The 12,018-nt window shown below is 46.0% G+C and overlaps 1 protein-coding gene across 1 annotated transcript in view; it reads left to right on the forward strand.

Moving 5' to 3' along the window:
* Positions 1-11,809, forward strand: part of LOC127221814 (translation initiation factor IF-2-like) — a 114,552-nt gene extending 102,743 nt beyond the window's left edge. Inside the window, exons 3-4 of the mRNA XM_051183809.1 lie at positions 11,635-11,656; positions 11,799-11,809. Coding sequence (XP_051039766.1) covers positions 11,635-11,656; positions 11,799-11,809 — 33 coding nt within the window. The remainder of the gene's footprint in view (positions 1-11,634; positions 11,657-11,798) is intronic.
* The last annotated feature ends 209 nt before the right edge of the window (positions 11,810-12,018 follow it).

The following is a 12,018-nucleotide window of genomic DNA, read 5'->3' on the forward strand; positions in this document are numbered from 1 at the left end:
TCCAGATCATCAGCATTGCTCTCTGTTGACATACGATTCTCATTTCAAGTTATTCTACCTCCCAAATGCTCCGTATTCATTAAGAAAGACATTGTTTCCCATATCTCATAAGATATTTGGAACCCAGAACAGTCTTGAGAGATCCTGAGTGCTTTTTAAAATTGAGCTGATTGGAATCTAGCCCAGCATAAAGGGATGGTAACAACAGTAATAACATTCATCCCTTCTTGACTGTGCCTTGTGCCCGAAGGCATTTCATGGACTTCTTTCAAGTGTTTGAGGAGGCTGTATATGGACTTAATCTTTGATTTCAGATGAGAATGTTGAGTTCAGTATAGATAACAATGGTCAGAACCAGGATGTGGAGCTTGAACCTGGCCACAGGGCCCATATTCTACACTGCTGCAAGTCTGTGCTTGTGGTTCTGTCCAGGGCAAACATGTGATTTAGGGCAAGGCCAACCCAACTGTAGCCATTGCTTGTTTTTGCATGACCCATGAGTACTAAGAATACATTTTATGTAGTTTAGAGAGAAAGCAAGGAAAGAATTTTATAATATAAAACTTACTTGATACCCATGTAGTTATAAATAAAGCTTTATTAGAATACAAGCATGGGATGGGCATCAGTATATTGGTGGCTGACTTGACACTATACCTAGACAGACTTGTGAATCTTGAAGAACCTAAGTGTGTGTGTGTGTGTGTGTGTGTGTGTGTGTGTTTTGAGACAGGCTTTCTCTGTGTAGCTTTGGAGACTGTCCTGGCACTCTCTCTGTAGATCAGATTGACCTCAAATTCATAGAGATCTACCTACCTCTGCCTCCTGAGTGCTGGGATTAAAGGCATGTACCACCGCCACCCATTGAACCTAAAGTATTTAATGCCTGGCCTTTCATAGATGTTGACTGATCCCCTGATTCATGGCATTCACAAGGCTTAATGAGATGTTAAAAGTAATCAGTCACCTCCTTATACTGTACCAGCTCCTGAGGCTTCTGCTCTTCGGCGATTCAGATCTCATTCTGTTGTTTGGATGTCACAGTGTCTTCTCTGTGTCTTGGCAGTCCCCACATGATTGACTTTCTAAGGTGCCATTTTATCAAAAGCTCAGCCTCTTGGAGAGGTGACTGCTTTTCTCTTGAAACCTTGTATTGGGTGATAGTTGTTAAGAGGTTGTTTTATGCTCATTGGAGGACAGGCCAAGTTTCCTGTGTTGTTCGGATGTTTGGGTGATGCAGAGTTTCATTGAAATGGAAGGCTGTAGCAGGAAAATCAAGAAGTAACCTTTTACAACACCTGGCATTTCTGAGACTATTCTGTCACATGGCTAAGAGGAGACCCAAGATCTCAGGTTCTCAGCCAGAACTGATAAATGCAGCTAGGAGATGTGAAGAGTAGGACTGATGGTGGCTTTGCAGAAAGCCAGGCTGAGGCAGGGTAGCCGGGAACTCAACACCATTGTGGCTGTGATAGGCAGTAGGGGACATAAGGTGCCTAGCTAGTCTGAAGATTTTTAGCTCAAGTTCTTTCGGGAAATGAACCCAAGATTCCAATTGCTCTCATTGCTGTTCAGTCTTTTGCAGTGACAGAATCACTGTATGATGGATCCTCTCTTTTTCTCTTTATTTATTTTCTACTGCTTTTTCTTTGTCCTTTTCACACAAGGTCTCCATATGTAGCCCAATCTAGTCTTGAATTCAAGATCCTCTCACCTTAGTCTCCTGGTTGCTGGTATATAGGTGCGCCACCATTCCTGGCCAACATTTTTTAGTCTTGTAAGATGGCCCATCCCTCATCTACTTCATCTAAGTCTCCTTTCTAAGGCCCTGCTGGTGGTAGTAATTATAAGAGTTAATATTATTGTATATTCCATGTATATGAATGCTTTGTGCGGATTACATCACTTAGTAATTGTCACAACCTCCCTCTGAGGTGAATACTGCTTATACCATTAGAGATGTTTTAGATTTTTTTGAACATTTGAGGCTCACAACAAAATTAGAAGTTACAGAGATAACTCACATATCCCTTGCCGGTTTCTTAAAGTTGTGAAAATTAGCAGGTAAAAACAAATGAAGTTTGTAATATTCATTTTTCAGACTTACCAATATTTCTTCCTGTCCTTGCTACAGCTAGATACCACTATTGCTAATTGTTGACTTGGGGGTGTGCCTGGGTGACACTCTCTTATGGGGCCTATGGTGTTTGCTGTCATTCATAGAGTCCTGGGATTACAGGTGTGTGCTATGAAGCCCAGCACCAACTTTGAAGAGTATATGAAAATTTGTAAGTCATTTTAGCATTTTCCCCTACTGCAGCAGAACACCAGAGATTGGGAAATTTAAAAAAACAATTAAAAAAAATTTTTTTTGGTTCATAATTCTGGCTGTTCAGATTTGGGTCATTGTATGTGGTGAGGAAGCCACATTGCTCCGAGTCATGGCAGGAAGTGAAAAGGACAAGCAGATGTGTTGGGCAGGGCATAGGGAAACCCTGCTTCAGGAAAGCATCAACTTTTGTGATAACATCCAGTCCAGTCCTGGCTCCAGCAGTTGTCTTCTCATGAGAGCGGGGGCTCCATAACCCAAGCCTCTCTTGCTAGACCTCATCTCTTGGCACCGGCCGTCACTGACTTACGTCTCCGCAGCAGCTGTGGTGGAGATGCACCACACTCAAGCCGCACGTTAGGTGAGAAAAGTCAAGAAGCTGTGCCACTAGCTGTGGGCCTCTGCTGACTAAGGTGGTGGTGCCAATATTCAACCGCAGGCTGGATGCCAGTGTTCTGTTGTTTTCCAGTCGTCCCTTAGGCCTGCAGTTCAGGGGCACCCATGTGGAGATTGTTGGTATGTGGGAACCCCTAATCCTTGTGCATGCAGTGACTTCATAGTAGTTCTGTGAAAGCAAATAGGCTTGTTGACGTGCTGCCCACACTGTGGCCTCTGTGATAGGATCAGCTCTAGAGGCTGATGGATGGAGAGTGGACTGTGAGAGACTATCCCCTTAGCACTTTGTGGCCAGTCAGAGGCAGAGTTCATGAACTGGAACCTGAACCTGGATATTCTTTTCTCATCTGGGAGAAAGGGGTAAGAATGGGGGAGGGGGGCATGACTCAGGAAGCCATATACAGCAGGTGCAAGCAACTGGCAGGGCAGTGGGAGCCGGTCCTGAGTACCTCAGGCCCCTAGTGAACAGTGTCTCATGGCTTCTTTTATCCAGATTTCAGGGCAAATGGGCAGTGCAAGAGGGGCCTGGCTGGGCTCAGGGAATGAATTCAGTATTCCAGTTTAGGGTCTGGAGTCCGTCTTCACCTGGAGACCAGCAGCTCTTCACCCAGTACTCTGCTCCCTGGGTGGTGGTGGGGGACTTGTGAGTAGATTTGGTAGCACAGGTAGGGAACAGGTTAGGGAATCAGGAGATAATTTAGGAGGTGAGAGAATGGCATACTTTAAATTCTCAGCATGGCCATTATTGTCAAGTGACATTGCCTAAAAAGCTCTTTCCCTAGAAGACTTTAGATAGTAAACAGTTCATCGGTGATCATAATCCTTGTACTTGGGTTGCAAGCACAGGACTGTCAAAGCCACACACCCTCAGTTGTCTCCAGGCAGTTGGAAACATGAAGAGATGGAATGGGTTAAAAGCATGAAAAGTCATCGAGCCTCTCTCAGTCCCTCATATGCTCATACTTGATAGAGGAAACCAGCTGTGTGGGTGCCATGTTGCTTGGCAACTTCTGTTTGTCCTCAGAATGGGGGTGACAGTACTGCCAGTGGCCGTTTCTGCTTAGCACTTACGCCCAGAGAGGGTCACCCAGATCCAATTAATGGCTTGAGTGTGACCAGATAAGAAAGTATCTTTCTTTTTTTTTTTTTTTTTAAGATACTAAACACCATAATTACAAAAAAGAACAATGCCAATTCTCCCTGTTCTTAAAGACTTAAAATTTTAAGAAACACCCTAGGAAGCTGGACATGCTGATATGCTTATAACCCCAACACTTCAGAGCTGAGGGAGGGGCTTCACAAGTTTGGGGTTATCCAGGGCTACAAATTGAGCATGACAAAACATTATCAATCAAATAAAAGATGCAACAAGATTCAACAATAAAGCTTTGATTTAGCATCCCTGATTTATCATATGCCGAGGAGAAAGGGCTGGGATCTCAGCCTCTCTGCAGATGAAAATCTGAGCCCTTCCAAGCTGTCTGGGTATCTGCTCAGTCTCAGTGCCGTGTGGTCTGGTGGAGTTGCTAAAGTATATGGGGATCTACTTTCTGCCTTCATAAAGTCCACGGTAAGGCAAACCACCAGTTTCCAGCTTGTGTTCTCTGTACTGCATTTAAAGGTCCTGCAAATGTTTGTGTTTCATGAAATTTTTTTTCTTAGCCCACCCTCTCCAAATTTGAGTGTGTTTGGGATTGTAATGAAAACAACTGCTCAAGTATCTTTTACATTACATTTTAAAATGAAAGCTGTTCTGTCTAGGAGAACAAGCTGTGCATTCCCCCTGACTGTCCTGGGACTGGCCATCCTCCTCCCTCTGCCTTCTGAGTGTGGAATGTGGAATGTGAATATAATGGAGATTACCAGCTTTACCTGGTTGCACACAGATTACTCTAAAAATAGAACAGTCACTTGAAGTTGCTGTCTTCATCTGGTATGCACAGACACATTTATGATCACACATATAGACATGGAATGTGGAATTGTGTTCTTATATGTTATTCATAAGGTTCTTTCTGGGGTGGGGAGGATCCCAGCTCTGCTAAGAATACTTATAGAAGCTTCTGGCCCAGGATTTCTAAAGCCACACCCAGCTCACTCAGGTAGAGCCTCTGACTGTGTTCCTCTGTGCCTTTGGAGGACGTCATCATGCCTTCAGTGCCTGCGGTGTAGAGCTAAGGCGGCTGGACTTTTCAGTGGGGGTGCTCATCTGTCACTGAACCACTGAAGCTTCTTCACCTTGAATCTTTAGGGTGTGGAGCTATGGGTGATGCTGACTCTTAAGGACGACAGCATCAAATTAAGAGTCACTTATTTGCAAATGAGGTAGAGTAAGCCAACCTGTGCTCACCTTGCTATGACTACCGTTCACCATGTTGTCTGCTGTCCTGCTTAGGCCCTGCTTCTTGGCTCCAAGGTGGAATTCAATGCCAGGTATTGAGATTGGGTCCCCCGGGTGACACCTGCCTCTGGTTTCCAGCCATGGTGCTTTTTGTCTGTGTTTGGAGGGAGGTCCTGCTGTTTTCATAAGTCAATGATTTTCCTTCCTGTGGCCTGTATTTCAGAGAGCTGTTGGGTAATATTCACGAGGAGATAAACTATAGCCAGGGAGAATGGTGGCCTTTCAGAATCCGACTCAGTTTGCTCCAAACCCTATAAAATGCTGTTTGGTTTTAAATATTGCTTGGAACATTCACATTTTGGTTAATTACGTCAGTGAGTAAAAATAACTATTGTAATATGGTGTGTGGGCTTGGCTTTAGAAGGATAAGGAGTCTATTGTTACCCATTGTGTAGTTCAGTCAGTCATTATTCACCCTTGAATGCCGAACATGTAGAATAGAAAACCTGCAGCCTTGTCGCTTGTTAAAATTCAGGCTGCTCTGTGATTTCAGGTTCTTTTGCAAAAGCTGCTTCATTCAGTCAGTTCCAATAAGCTGATACAACCTGTCCTTCTGGTAGTCCAGGCCTACCCAGGCCAGGTGTTGGTAACCTTGGGTTCCTGGAATCTGTTGAGATCTGCCAGTAGATGAGGCTGCTCAGTGCTTCCTGGAGTTAAGGCCAAGGGTTTCAGGGCCAGGCAGACCTTAAATCTTAAACTGTAAGCCGTACTGTATCAGGGCTGGAGCTTAACTTTTCCCAGGTGTGGTGTCAATATCTGTAAGATGATGGGGGTACACGTGGCTTCTGCTTCTTGTGATCTCAGAAGGTTTAAATGATATATTCAGTGTAATACCTGCAGCTCATTGTGAGGCTAGAAGGAGAGTCAATTGAGTTTATAGCAGTGCAGTCTCAGGGGTCTCTGGGGTTTCCTGCAACACTGTTACAGGTTATGTCAATCTTCTGACTCCTTCCTTTGTCACCCATATTCTCTAGGTCCTTGAGTAAGGCCTACCTGCTCATCTAGATCCTCCCTACCCCGCCCTTTTGCTCTGCCATTTTCTTTGGGGGTCTTTCCCAGTCTTATGAGCTCTTGGTGGGTCTGGACCACCTTAAGTGCCATCTCTGTCTTTGGTAACCTGCACCAGGCCAGGGCTTGAGGCTAGGAGTTGAGTGGCATGGGCTGAAAAGTTCATAGAGATCATCAGGTCCATTGAAAGGGTAGCTTTGGGGTTTGGTGAGAAGGAAGGGTTAGGACTGGGATCAAGGAACCTTGCTGTACTTGAATCTCGAGAAAACACAAACACAGGATGTATACTGAAGATGCCTTTCCATCATTTAATAATTGGTGAAATGAATGGCTTTGTAAGACCTTCCCCCAAGCTCCAGGTCACAAAGGCAAGGGAAAGTTGAATTGAGCTTTTTTTTTTTTTTTTTTTTTTTAAGACAGGGTCTCACTATTTCCTGGAACTCACTATGTAGACCAGGCTAGCCTCAAACTCACAGACACCTGCCTCCCTCACCTTCCCCAAGTGCTGTGATGAAAGGTGTGTACCAGCCAACCCCCCCCCCCCCCGCGCTTGAACTGAACTCCTTGACCACTCTTGGCTCTCAGCCACCAGATTGACAGTGTCCCAGCAGACCCCCTACCCACCTCTCTGTGCCCCAGGAGGAGGCTGACCTCTGTGTTCTACACCGGGGTGCCCTTGGTCTGCACCTCCCTGTTTGGGTACCCTAGTGGGCATCTTCAGCCCGTGATGGGAGAGGCAGCCCCTCAGCTTGTCTCTTCTTTCATTTGTGCCACTCCAGGCTTCTTGCACATTCCTGTCTCTTTCCCACAGCCTCATCCACAGCTTTTTAAAATTCTCTGGCCGACTGCGTCACCTGTCTCTGCTGGGTTCCTGACCTGTTTATTTTTACACTGATGAAGGCCCTGACACACAGGTTAAGAGAGGAAGGTGTCAGCCAGGTAAATGAGTGAAGCAACAGTCAGGCTCGATTAGCCTTCAGTGTTCACAAAAGGCCCCACTTTGGGCATTGTTCTGTTTTATGTTCCAAATAGAGGGGCCTCGCACAGAGTCACAGCCATTGTCTTACCAAACAGAAACGAGAAGACCGTAGCAGATAATCACCATTCGGCTCTTGTTGGTTTTATGTATATGGGCGATGTCTTGGGAGTTTTAAAGACAGGTTTTGAGATGGCATGGGCCTTGCAGACCTAGGATGCAACTGCCTCTGGTCTGTAGGACCTCAGGTTGTGAGGACAGAGCACAGCACAGAAGTGGGGAGATCAGAATCAAGGGCGTGGTGACAGCCTTAGGTGGTCCAGGAAGAAGGGTGTGTGTGTGCGCACACATGTGCACTTGCAAGCATGTGTGTGTGCATTTAGGGTTTCCAAAGTTTATAGCTTAGGAGACAGGGCAACTGGGCAGTCACATCAGAGAGAGGGGAAGTGGAGGATATAGAAGAACTATTTTGGTGTGTAATGTTTTCACATAGATTTGGGGAGAATTTAAAAGTTTTAGGTCCATGTGCCTTGTGAGGTCTGTGTGACCTTGTGGTAGAGCAGGAAGAATTCAGTGTTCCTTCTATTCCTAGTCCTCTTCCTCCTCCTCCTCTTCATTTTTCTCCAGGAAGCTCCCTTTTCCCTCCTCCCTTGAGCAAGGTGGGGAGTGGCTGAGCAAGACTATACAGTCATGCTGCATACTATCTGTAAAAAATAAGAATAAATTTACATAGTAAGAGGGACCTTTTGAAAGTGCATTTTAGCAGTATTACGTGCGTTCTCTCTATTGTGCAACTGTCAACTCTATCAGTTCTCTACACTTAGAATTACCCATAAAGCAACCCCCAGATTGAACTCATTTGTATCCAGGCCTCTTTCCTTTCCTCCCCCCCCCCCCCGCCCCCGTGACCCCTTGCCCCTGTTCCGCTTCTGTGGAGTTTCTGTTCTGGATGTTTTATATAAATGAACTCGTACACTATGTGGGCTCATGTGTCTGGCTGGCCCCTTCCCTGTGACACCATCTCTTTGAGATTCCGCCATGTAACAGGAGTCAGTACCCCCACTCCTCTTTTTGGACCAGTGATTTTCTGTTGTATGGATGTGCCGCAGCCAGTGGGTTCCTTTTCCCTTTTGGCTGTGTCAGTTGTACTTCTGCAACACCTTCAGCAGACATCTGGAGGCCTTTGAGCCCTAAGTCCTAGGTTGAACTCCCCGGGAAGGGAAAGGCTAGGGGGATGGTGGTGGTGGAGGTGGTGGCTGGCGGTGGTGGTGGGAGGGCTCAGAGAAGGGAGCAGACCTTGAAGCCTGATGTGTCCCCAGTCTCAGGTTTATTTGCTCACTAAGCTGCTTTCATTTCTGCCCAGAGGAGAGTAGGGAGTGGAATGCGGATGGTCTTGTCTCAGCTTCTCTTCCCGGGCTTTCTTTTGTCTTCCTGTGTCACAGCAAGACTAGTATCTGTGATCTTGGGTTGTGTAACCCGAGCAACAGAGTCCTTATCTGTGAATGGACATTCTCAGTTTTGTTGCCATCACAGCCATGTGGGCGGGCTGAGGACTCTGAAGGAGCCTGAGGAATGCTTACTGCTTTCCCTGGGGGTGGGGTGGGGGGGTCTGATGTGGTTTACTGGAGGGGGCCGGAGTCTCTGCTCCTCCACTAGGAACAGCAGGGCTTTGGTCCTTGCCATGTGCAGCTGTCAACCGCTGGGGAGCTGTCCTCAGACACTTTTTCTGCAGGTAACTCCGGTATGCTGTTTTTGAGCCTGGAAATGTCAGTCTTCTATTATCTCGCCATCAGGCATAACTAGGCTCTTACTTTCTTTTTGGAAGGGTGCCCTTTCTGTTGATGGCATTTTTTAAAGTACATGTGAAGTGCCTCCCTGGCCCTGTATCATGCAGGTGCTATTTCCAAGTGTCTTTTTATCTGGTGTGTGGAAGAGGTTGGGGTGTGACTGGCTTGGGCTGGGTTCCTGGCTGTGCTCTTCATTGACCTGTGCTGATCCCATGGAGAGCAGCCATGGGCCTTTCAGGGTTTCTGCTGTGCAGTTGAAGGTTAAGGCACAAGTCAGTTTACCTCACTTTGTTGTGTGAACCAGTGTGACTTTGTTATAGTGGGCAGTGCAAAAGCAGGTGGTCGAGTGGTGAGAGGTGGTGCCCCCCATGAGCCCCACAGACACCCAGGCTGCCTTGTTTGTGGCACAGGGACCCCTGGGATGGTTAAGAGGAAAAGCCTGCCTCAGCACAGAGCACTTTCACCCTGCTCTGTTCCTTTATTTATTTAGATCGGAAAGGAACATGCTGATATAATATTGCTTTTCTAATTAATTTTTTATTTTTGGTTTTTTGAGGCAGGGCTTCTCTGTCGCTTTGGAGGTTGCTTGGAACTCACTCAGTAAACCAGGATGGCCTTGAACTCAGAGATCCATCCACCTGTCTCTGCCTCCTGAATGCTGGGACTCAAGGCATGCACCACCACTGCCGCTAGTTAACTTTTAAACGTTCACTGATCCCTACTGTATTGCTCTCCACTTAGGATGTGGCAGACCTGGTGCTTATGCACAGGGCCTCTGTAGTTTGAGCATGAAGGTTCAGATGCAGGGCCTGCCATTCGCCTCTTACTAATGAGTTGTTTGGAGGATTAAGTTACCTTTTGAGAGCCATTTAGAACAGAGCCGGTAGTCAGCTCTCTGAGTGAATTGACTTAAACACACTGGGTGCAGGGACTCCACTGTGATTCCTTTTTCTTCAACACGGGATCCTTGCTTCTTACCCATGCCAGTAACTTCAGGGACACAAGACACAGATGTAGAAGCACCACACCCTGCTTTTGCTATATTGCACCCAGGCCAGGAGCTCTGTTTACCTGTCTCCCCAAGGCCTGGCTGCCCCTGTTCCTCTTTCCTGGGACAAGACTGTCCACTGCATCACTGGCTCTTTAGAGGAATGCTTGCCTCTTGTAGGTGCTTCATACTGGCATGCTTGTGATGGTGCCCTCTGTCTCGAGTTGCTTTGAAACTCCTCTCATTTCCCTTGCTTTCCAGCAAACAGATGGAGGGCAGGATGCAGGTCTTTGGTGGTTGCAGGTGGTCCTAAGATGAATGGATTCCAGGAGGGTCCACAGAATATAGATACCAAGGCAAGATGTGCCATGAGCAGGTGCTAAGACTCTACCATCCTAAAGCATGGAGGTTTTGTAGTTGAACATTGTTTTCAAGTACTGGGCAAGCTATGCTTGCTTCCTCGTGCTAGCCATGAACTCCTCTACTTTCCTCCCTCTTGCAGGAGCCATCAAAGGTATGGTGACTGACATATTGTCTGGCTTGAGGGCTAGGAGCTAGGGGAAGCCTTAGATGTGACCTTTAGTCACCGTTTGAAATGAGCTGAGAAAGTTTAAGCTTGAGAGAGAGACAAGGTAGTAGATATTTTGGGGGGACCTTGGGAGCTCCTTTCTTCCTCATCAGCTAATTTGTTATTTTCTGGGGCATTTTTGAGCATCTACGATATCAACTGTGTTTCTGCCCATGTGGAGGAGACTGGTCATGGAGAGTGAGGGTGAATTTTCCTGGGCGGTTAGTGAAGAGACTTCTGAAGGGGTGACGTTTTGGGCATATCCTATGAAATGAGGTATTGGGGCAGTGTTCTTTTGCAAGGGGTAATAAATATGCAATGGTTCTAAGGGGAAATTAGCTTCAAGAATGTGAATGTCGCTAAGACTAGAGGAGCCTGCTGAGTAGTTAAGAGTGGATTTTATTTCTAAATATGGTGGGAAGTTGCAGGGCATTTTTTTTTTTCTTCTTTTGATTATTTTCTTTTTCACAATCACCATACTATGGAAATTCCAATTTCCGAAAGCATGTATTTAAGAAACAGTGAAACATACAACCTCGAATTACATTATGCTTTGGGGAAATAATTTATGGTATGGATGGTAATGAATACCACTAAAGGGATTTTTTTTCTTCCCCAAATGGAAGATTGACATTGTCAACTAAATCATATTTCACTCCTTCCCAAAGTGACATACCAGATGATTAAAAAAAAAAAAAAGTGACTGCCCTCAACGGGTAGACTGAAGAAGGTGAATTTTTGTGTGGTGAAAGATCCCAAACCCATTGAGTTTCCACTTCAAGTATGGCCTCATCAGTGCACTGGGCCTGCACTTGGCTGTGGGGAAGAGTCTTCGGTCCTCATTTTCATTTGTTCTGGCCCAGACAATCTTGACTTTACTTTTGTGTCCTTCTGCTTCAGTTCATCTCACAGGGACAAGAGGGAGCACTGGGTTATGGAGCTGTGAGGAACACGGGGTTTATGTAGTCAACAGCCCCATGGCCTCCATAAAACCCGGTTAATCCTGTGCAATTGACTTGCACTTTCCCTGTATTTAAAGCCCTAGGACACCTAACCATGGCCATCAGCCTTCCCTGCACTCAACACCCACCCCCAGTATCAAATCCCCAGCTGCTTCGTATCTGATTTGCATTTCCATGGCTGAATGAATCTGCTGACTTCCCTTTTCTTTTCCGTTACAGGTCTTGTGCACAGGTGCGGTGGGTGAGTACCTTGCTTCTTTCCATTCTTGTGTTGTTTGCTACTGTCCCCTAGTGGTCATAGTGCTACATTAACAGCAAATGTGAGGAAAAAAAATCACAGAAAAAAAATGTGTTAAAGCCCATTTATTTCCTTCTTTCCTTAGAAATCAAGTGAAGGTAGAAACAGCAAGTGAAAGTCAGTTAGCTGTGTAGCAACAGCTATAAAAATTCTAAGAGTAGTCCTGTACTCCCAGCTCCTTGGGAGGCTTCCTCAGGAGGGTCTCTTGAGCTAGGAGTTTGACAGCAGCCTGGAGGACATAGAGAAGCAACCGATTAATAAAAGCATTGGGTTTTCTGCGATTTTCATTTGCCAGACTCTATTCA

The sequence above is a fragment of the Phodopus roborovskii genome, unplaced genomic scaffold (genome assembly GCF_943737965.1).
Source record: "Phodopus roborovskii unplaced genomic scaffold, PHOROB, whole genome shotgun sequence".
NCBI lineage: Eukaryota > Metazoa > Chordata > Mammalia > Rodentia > Cricetidae > Phodopus > Phodopus roborovskii.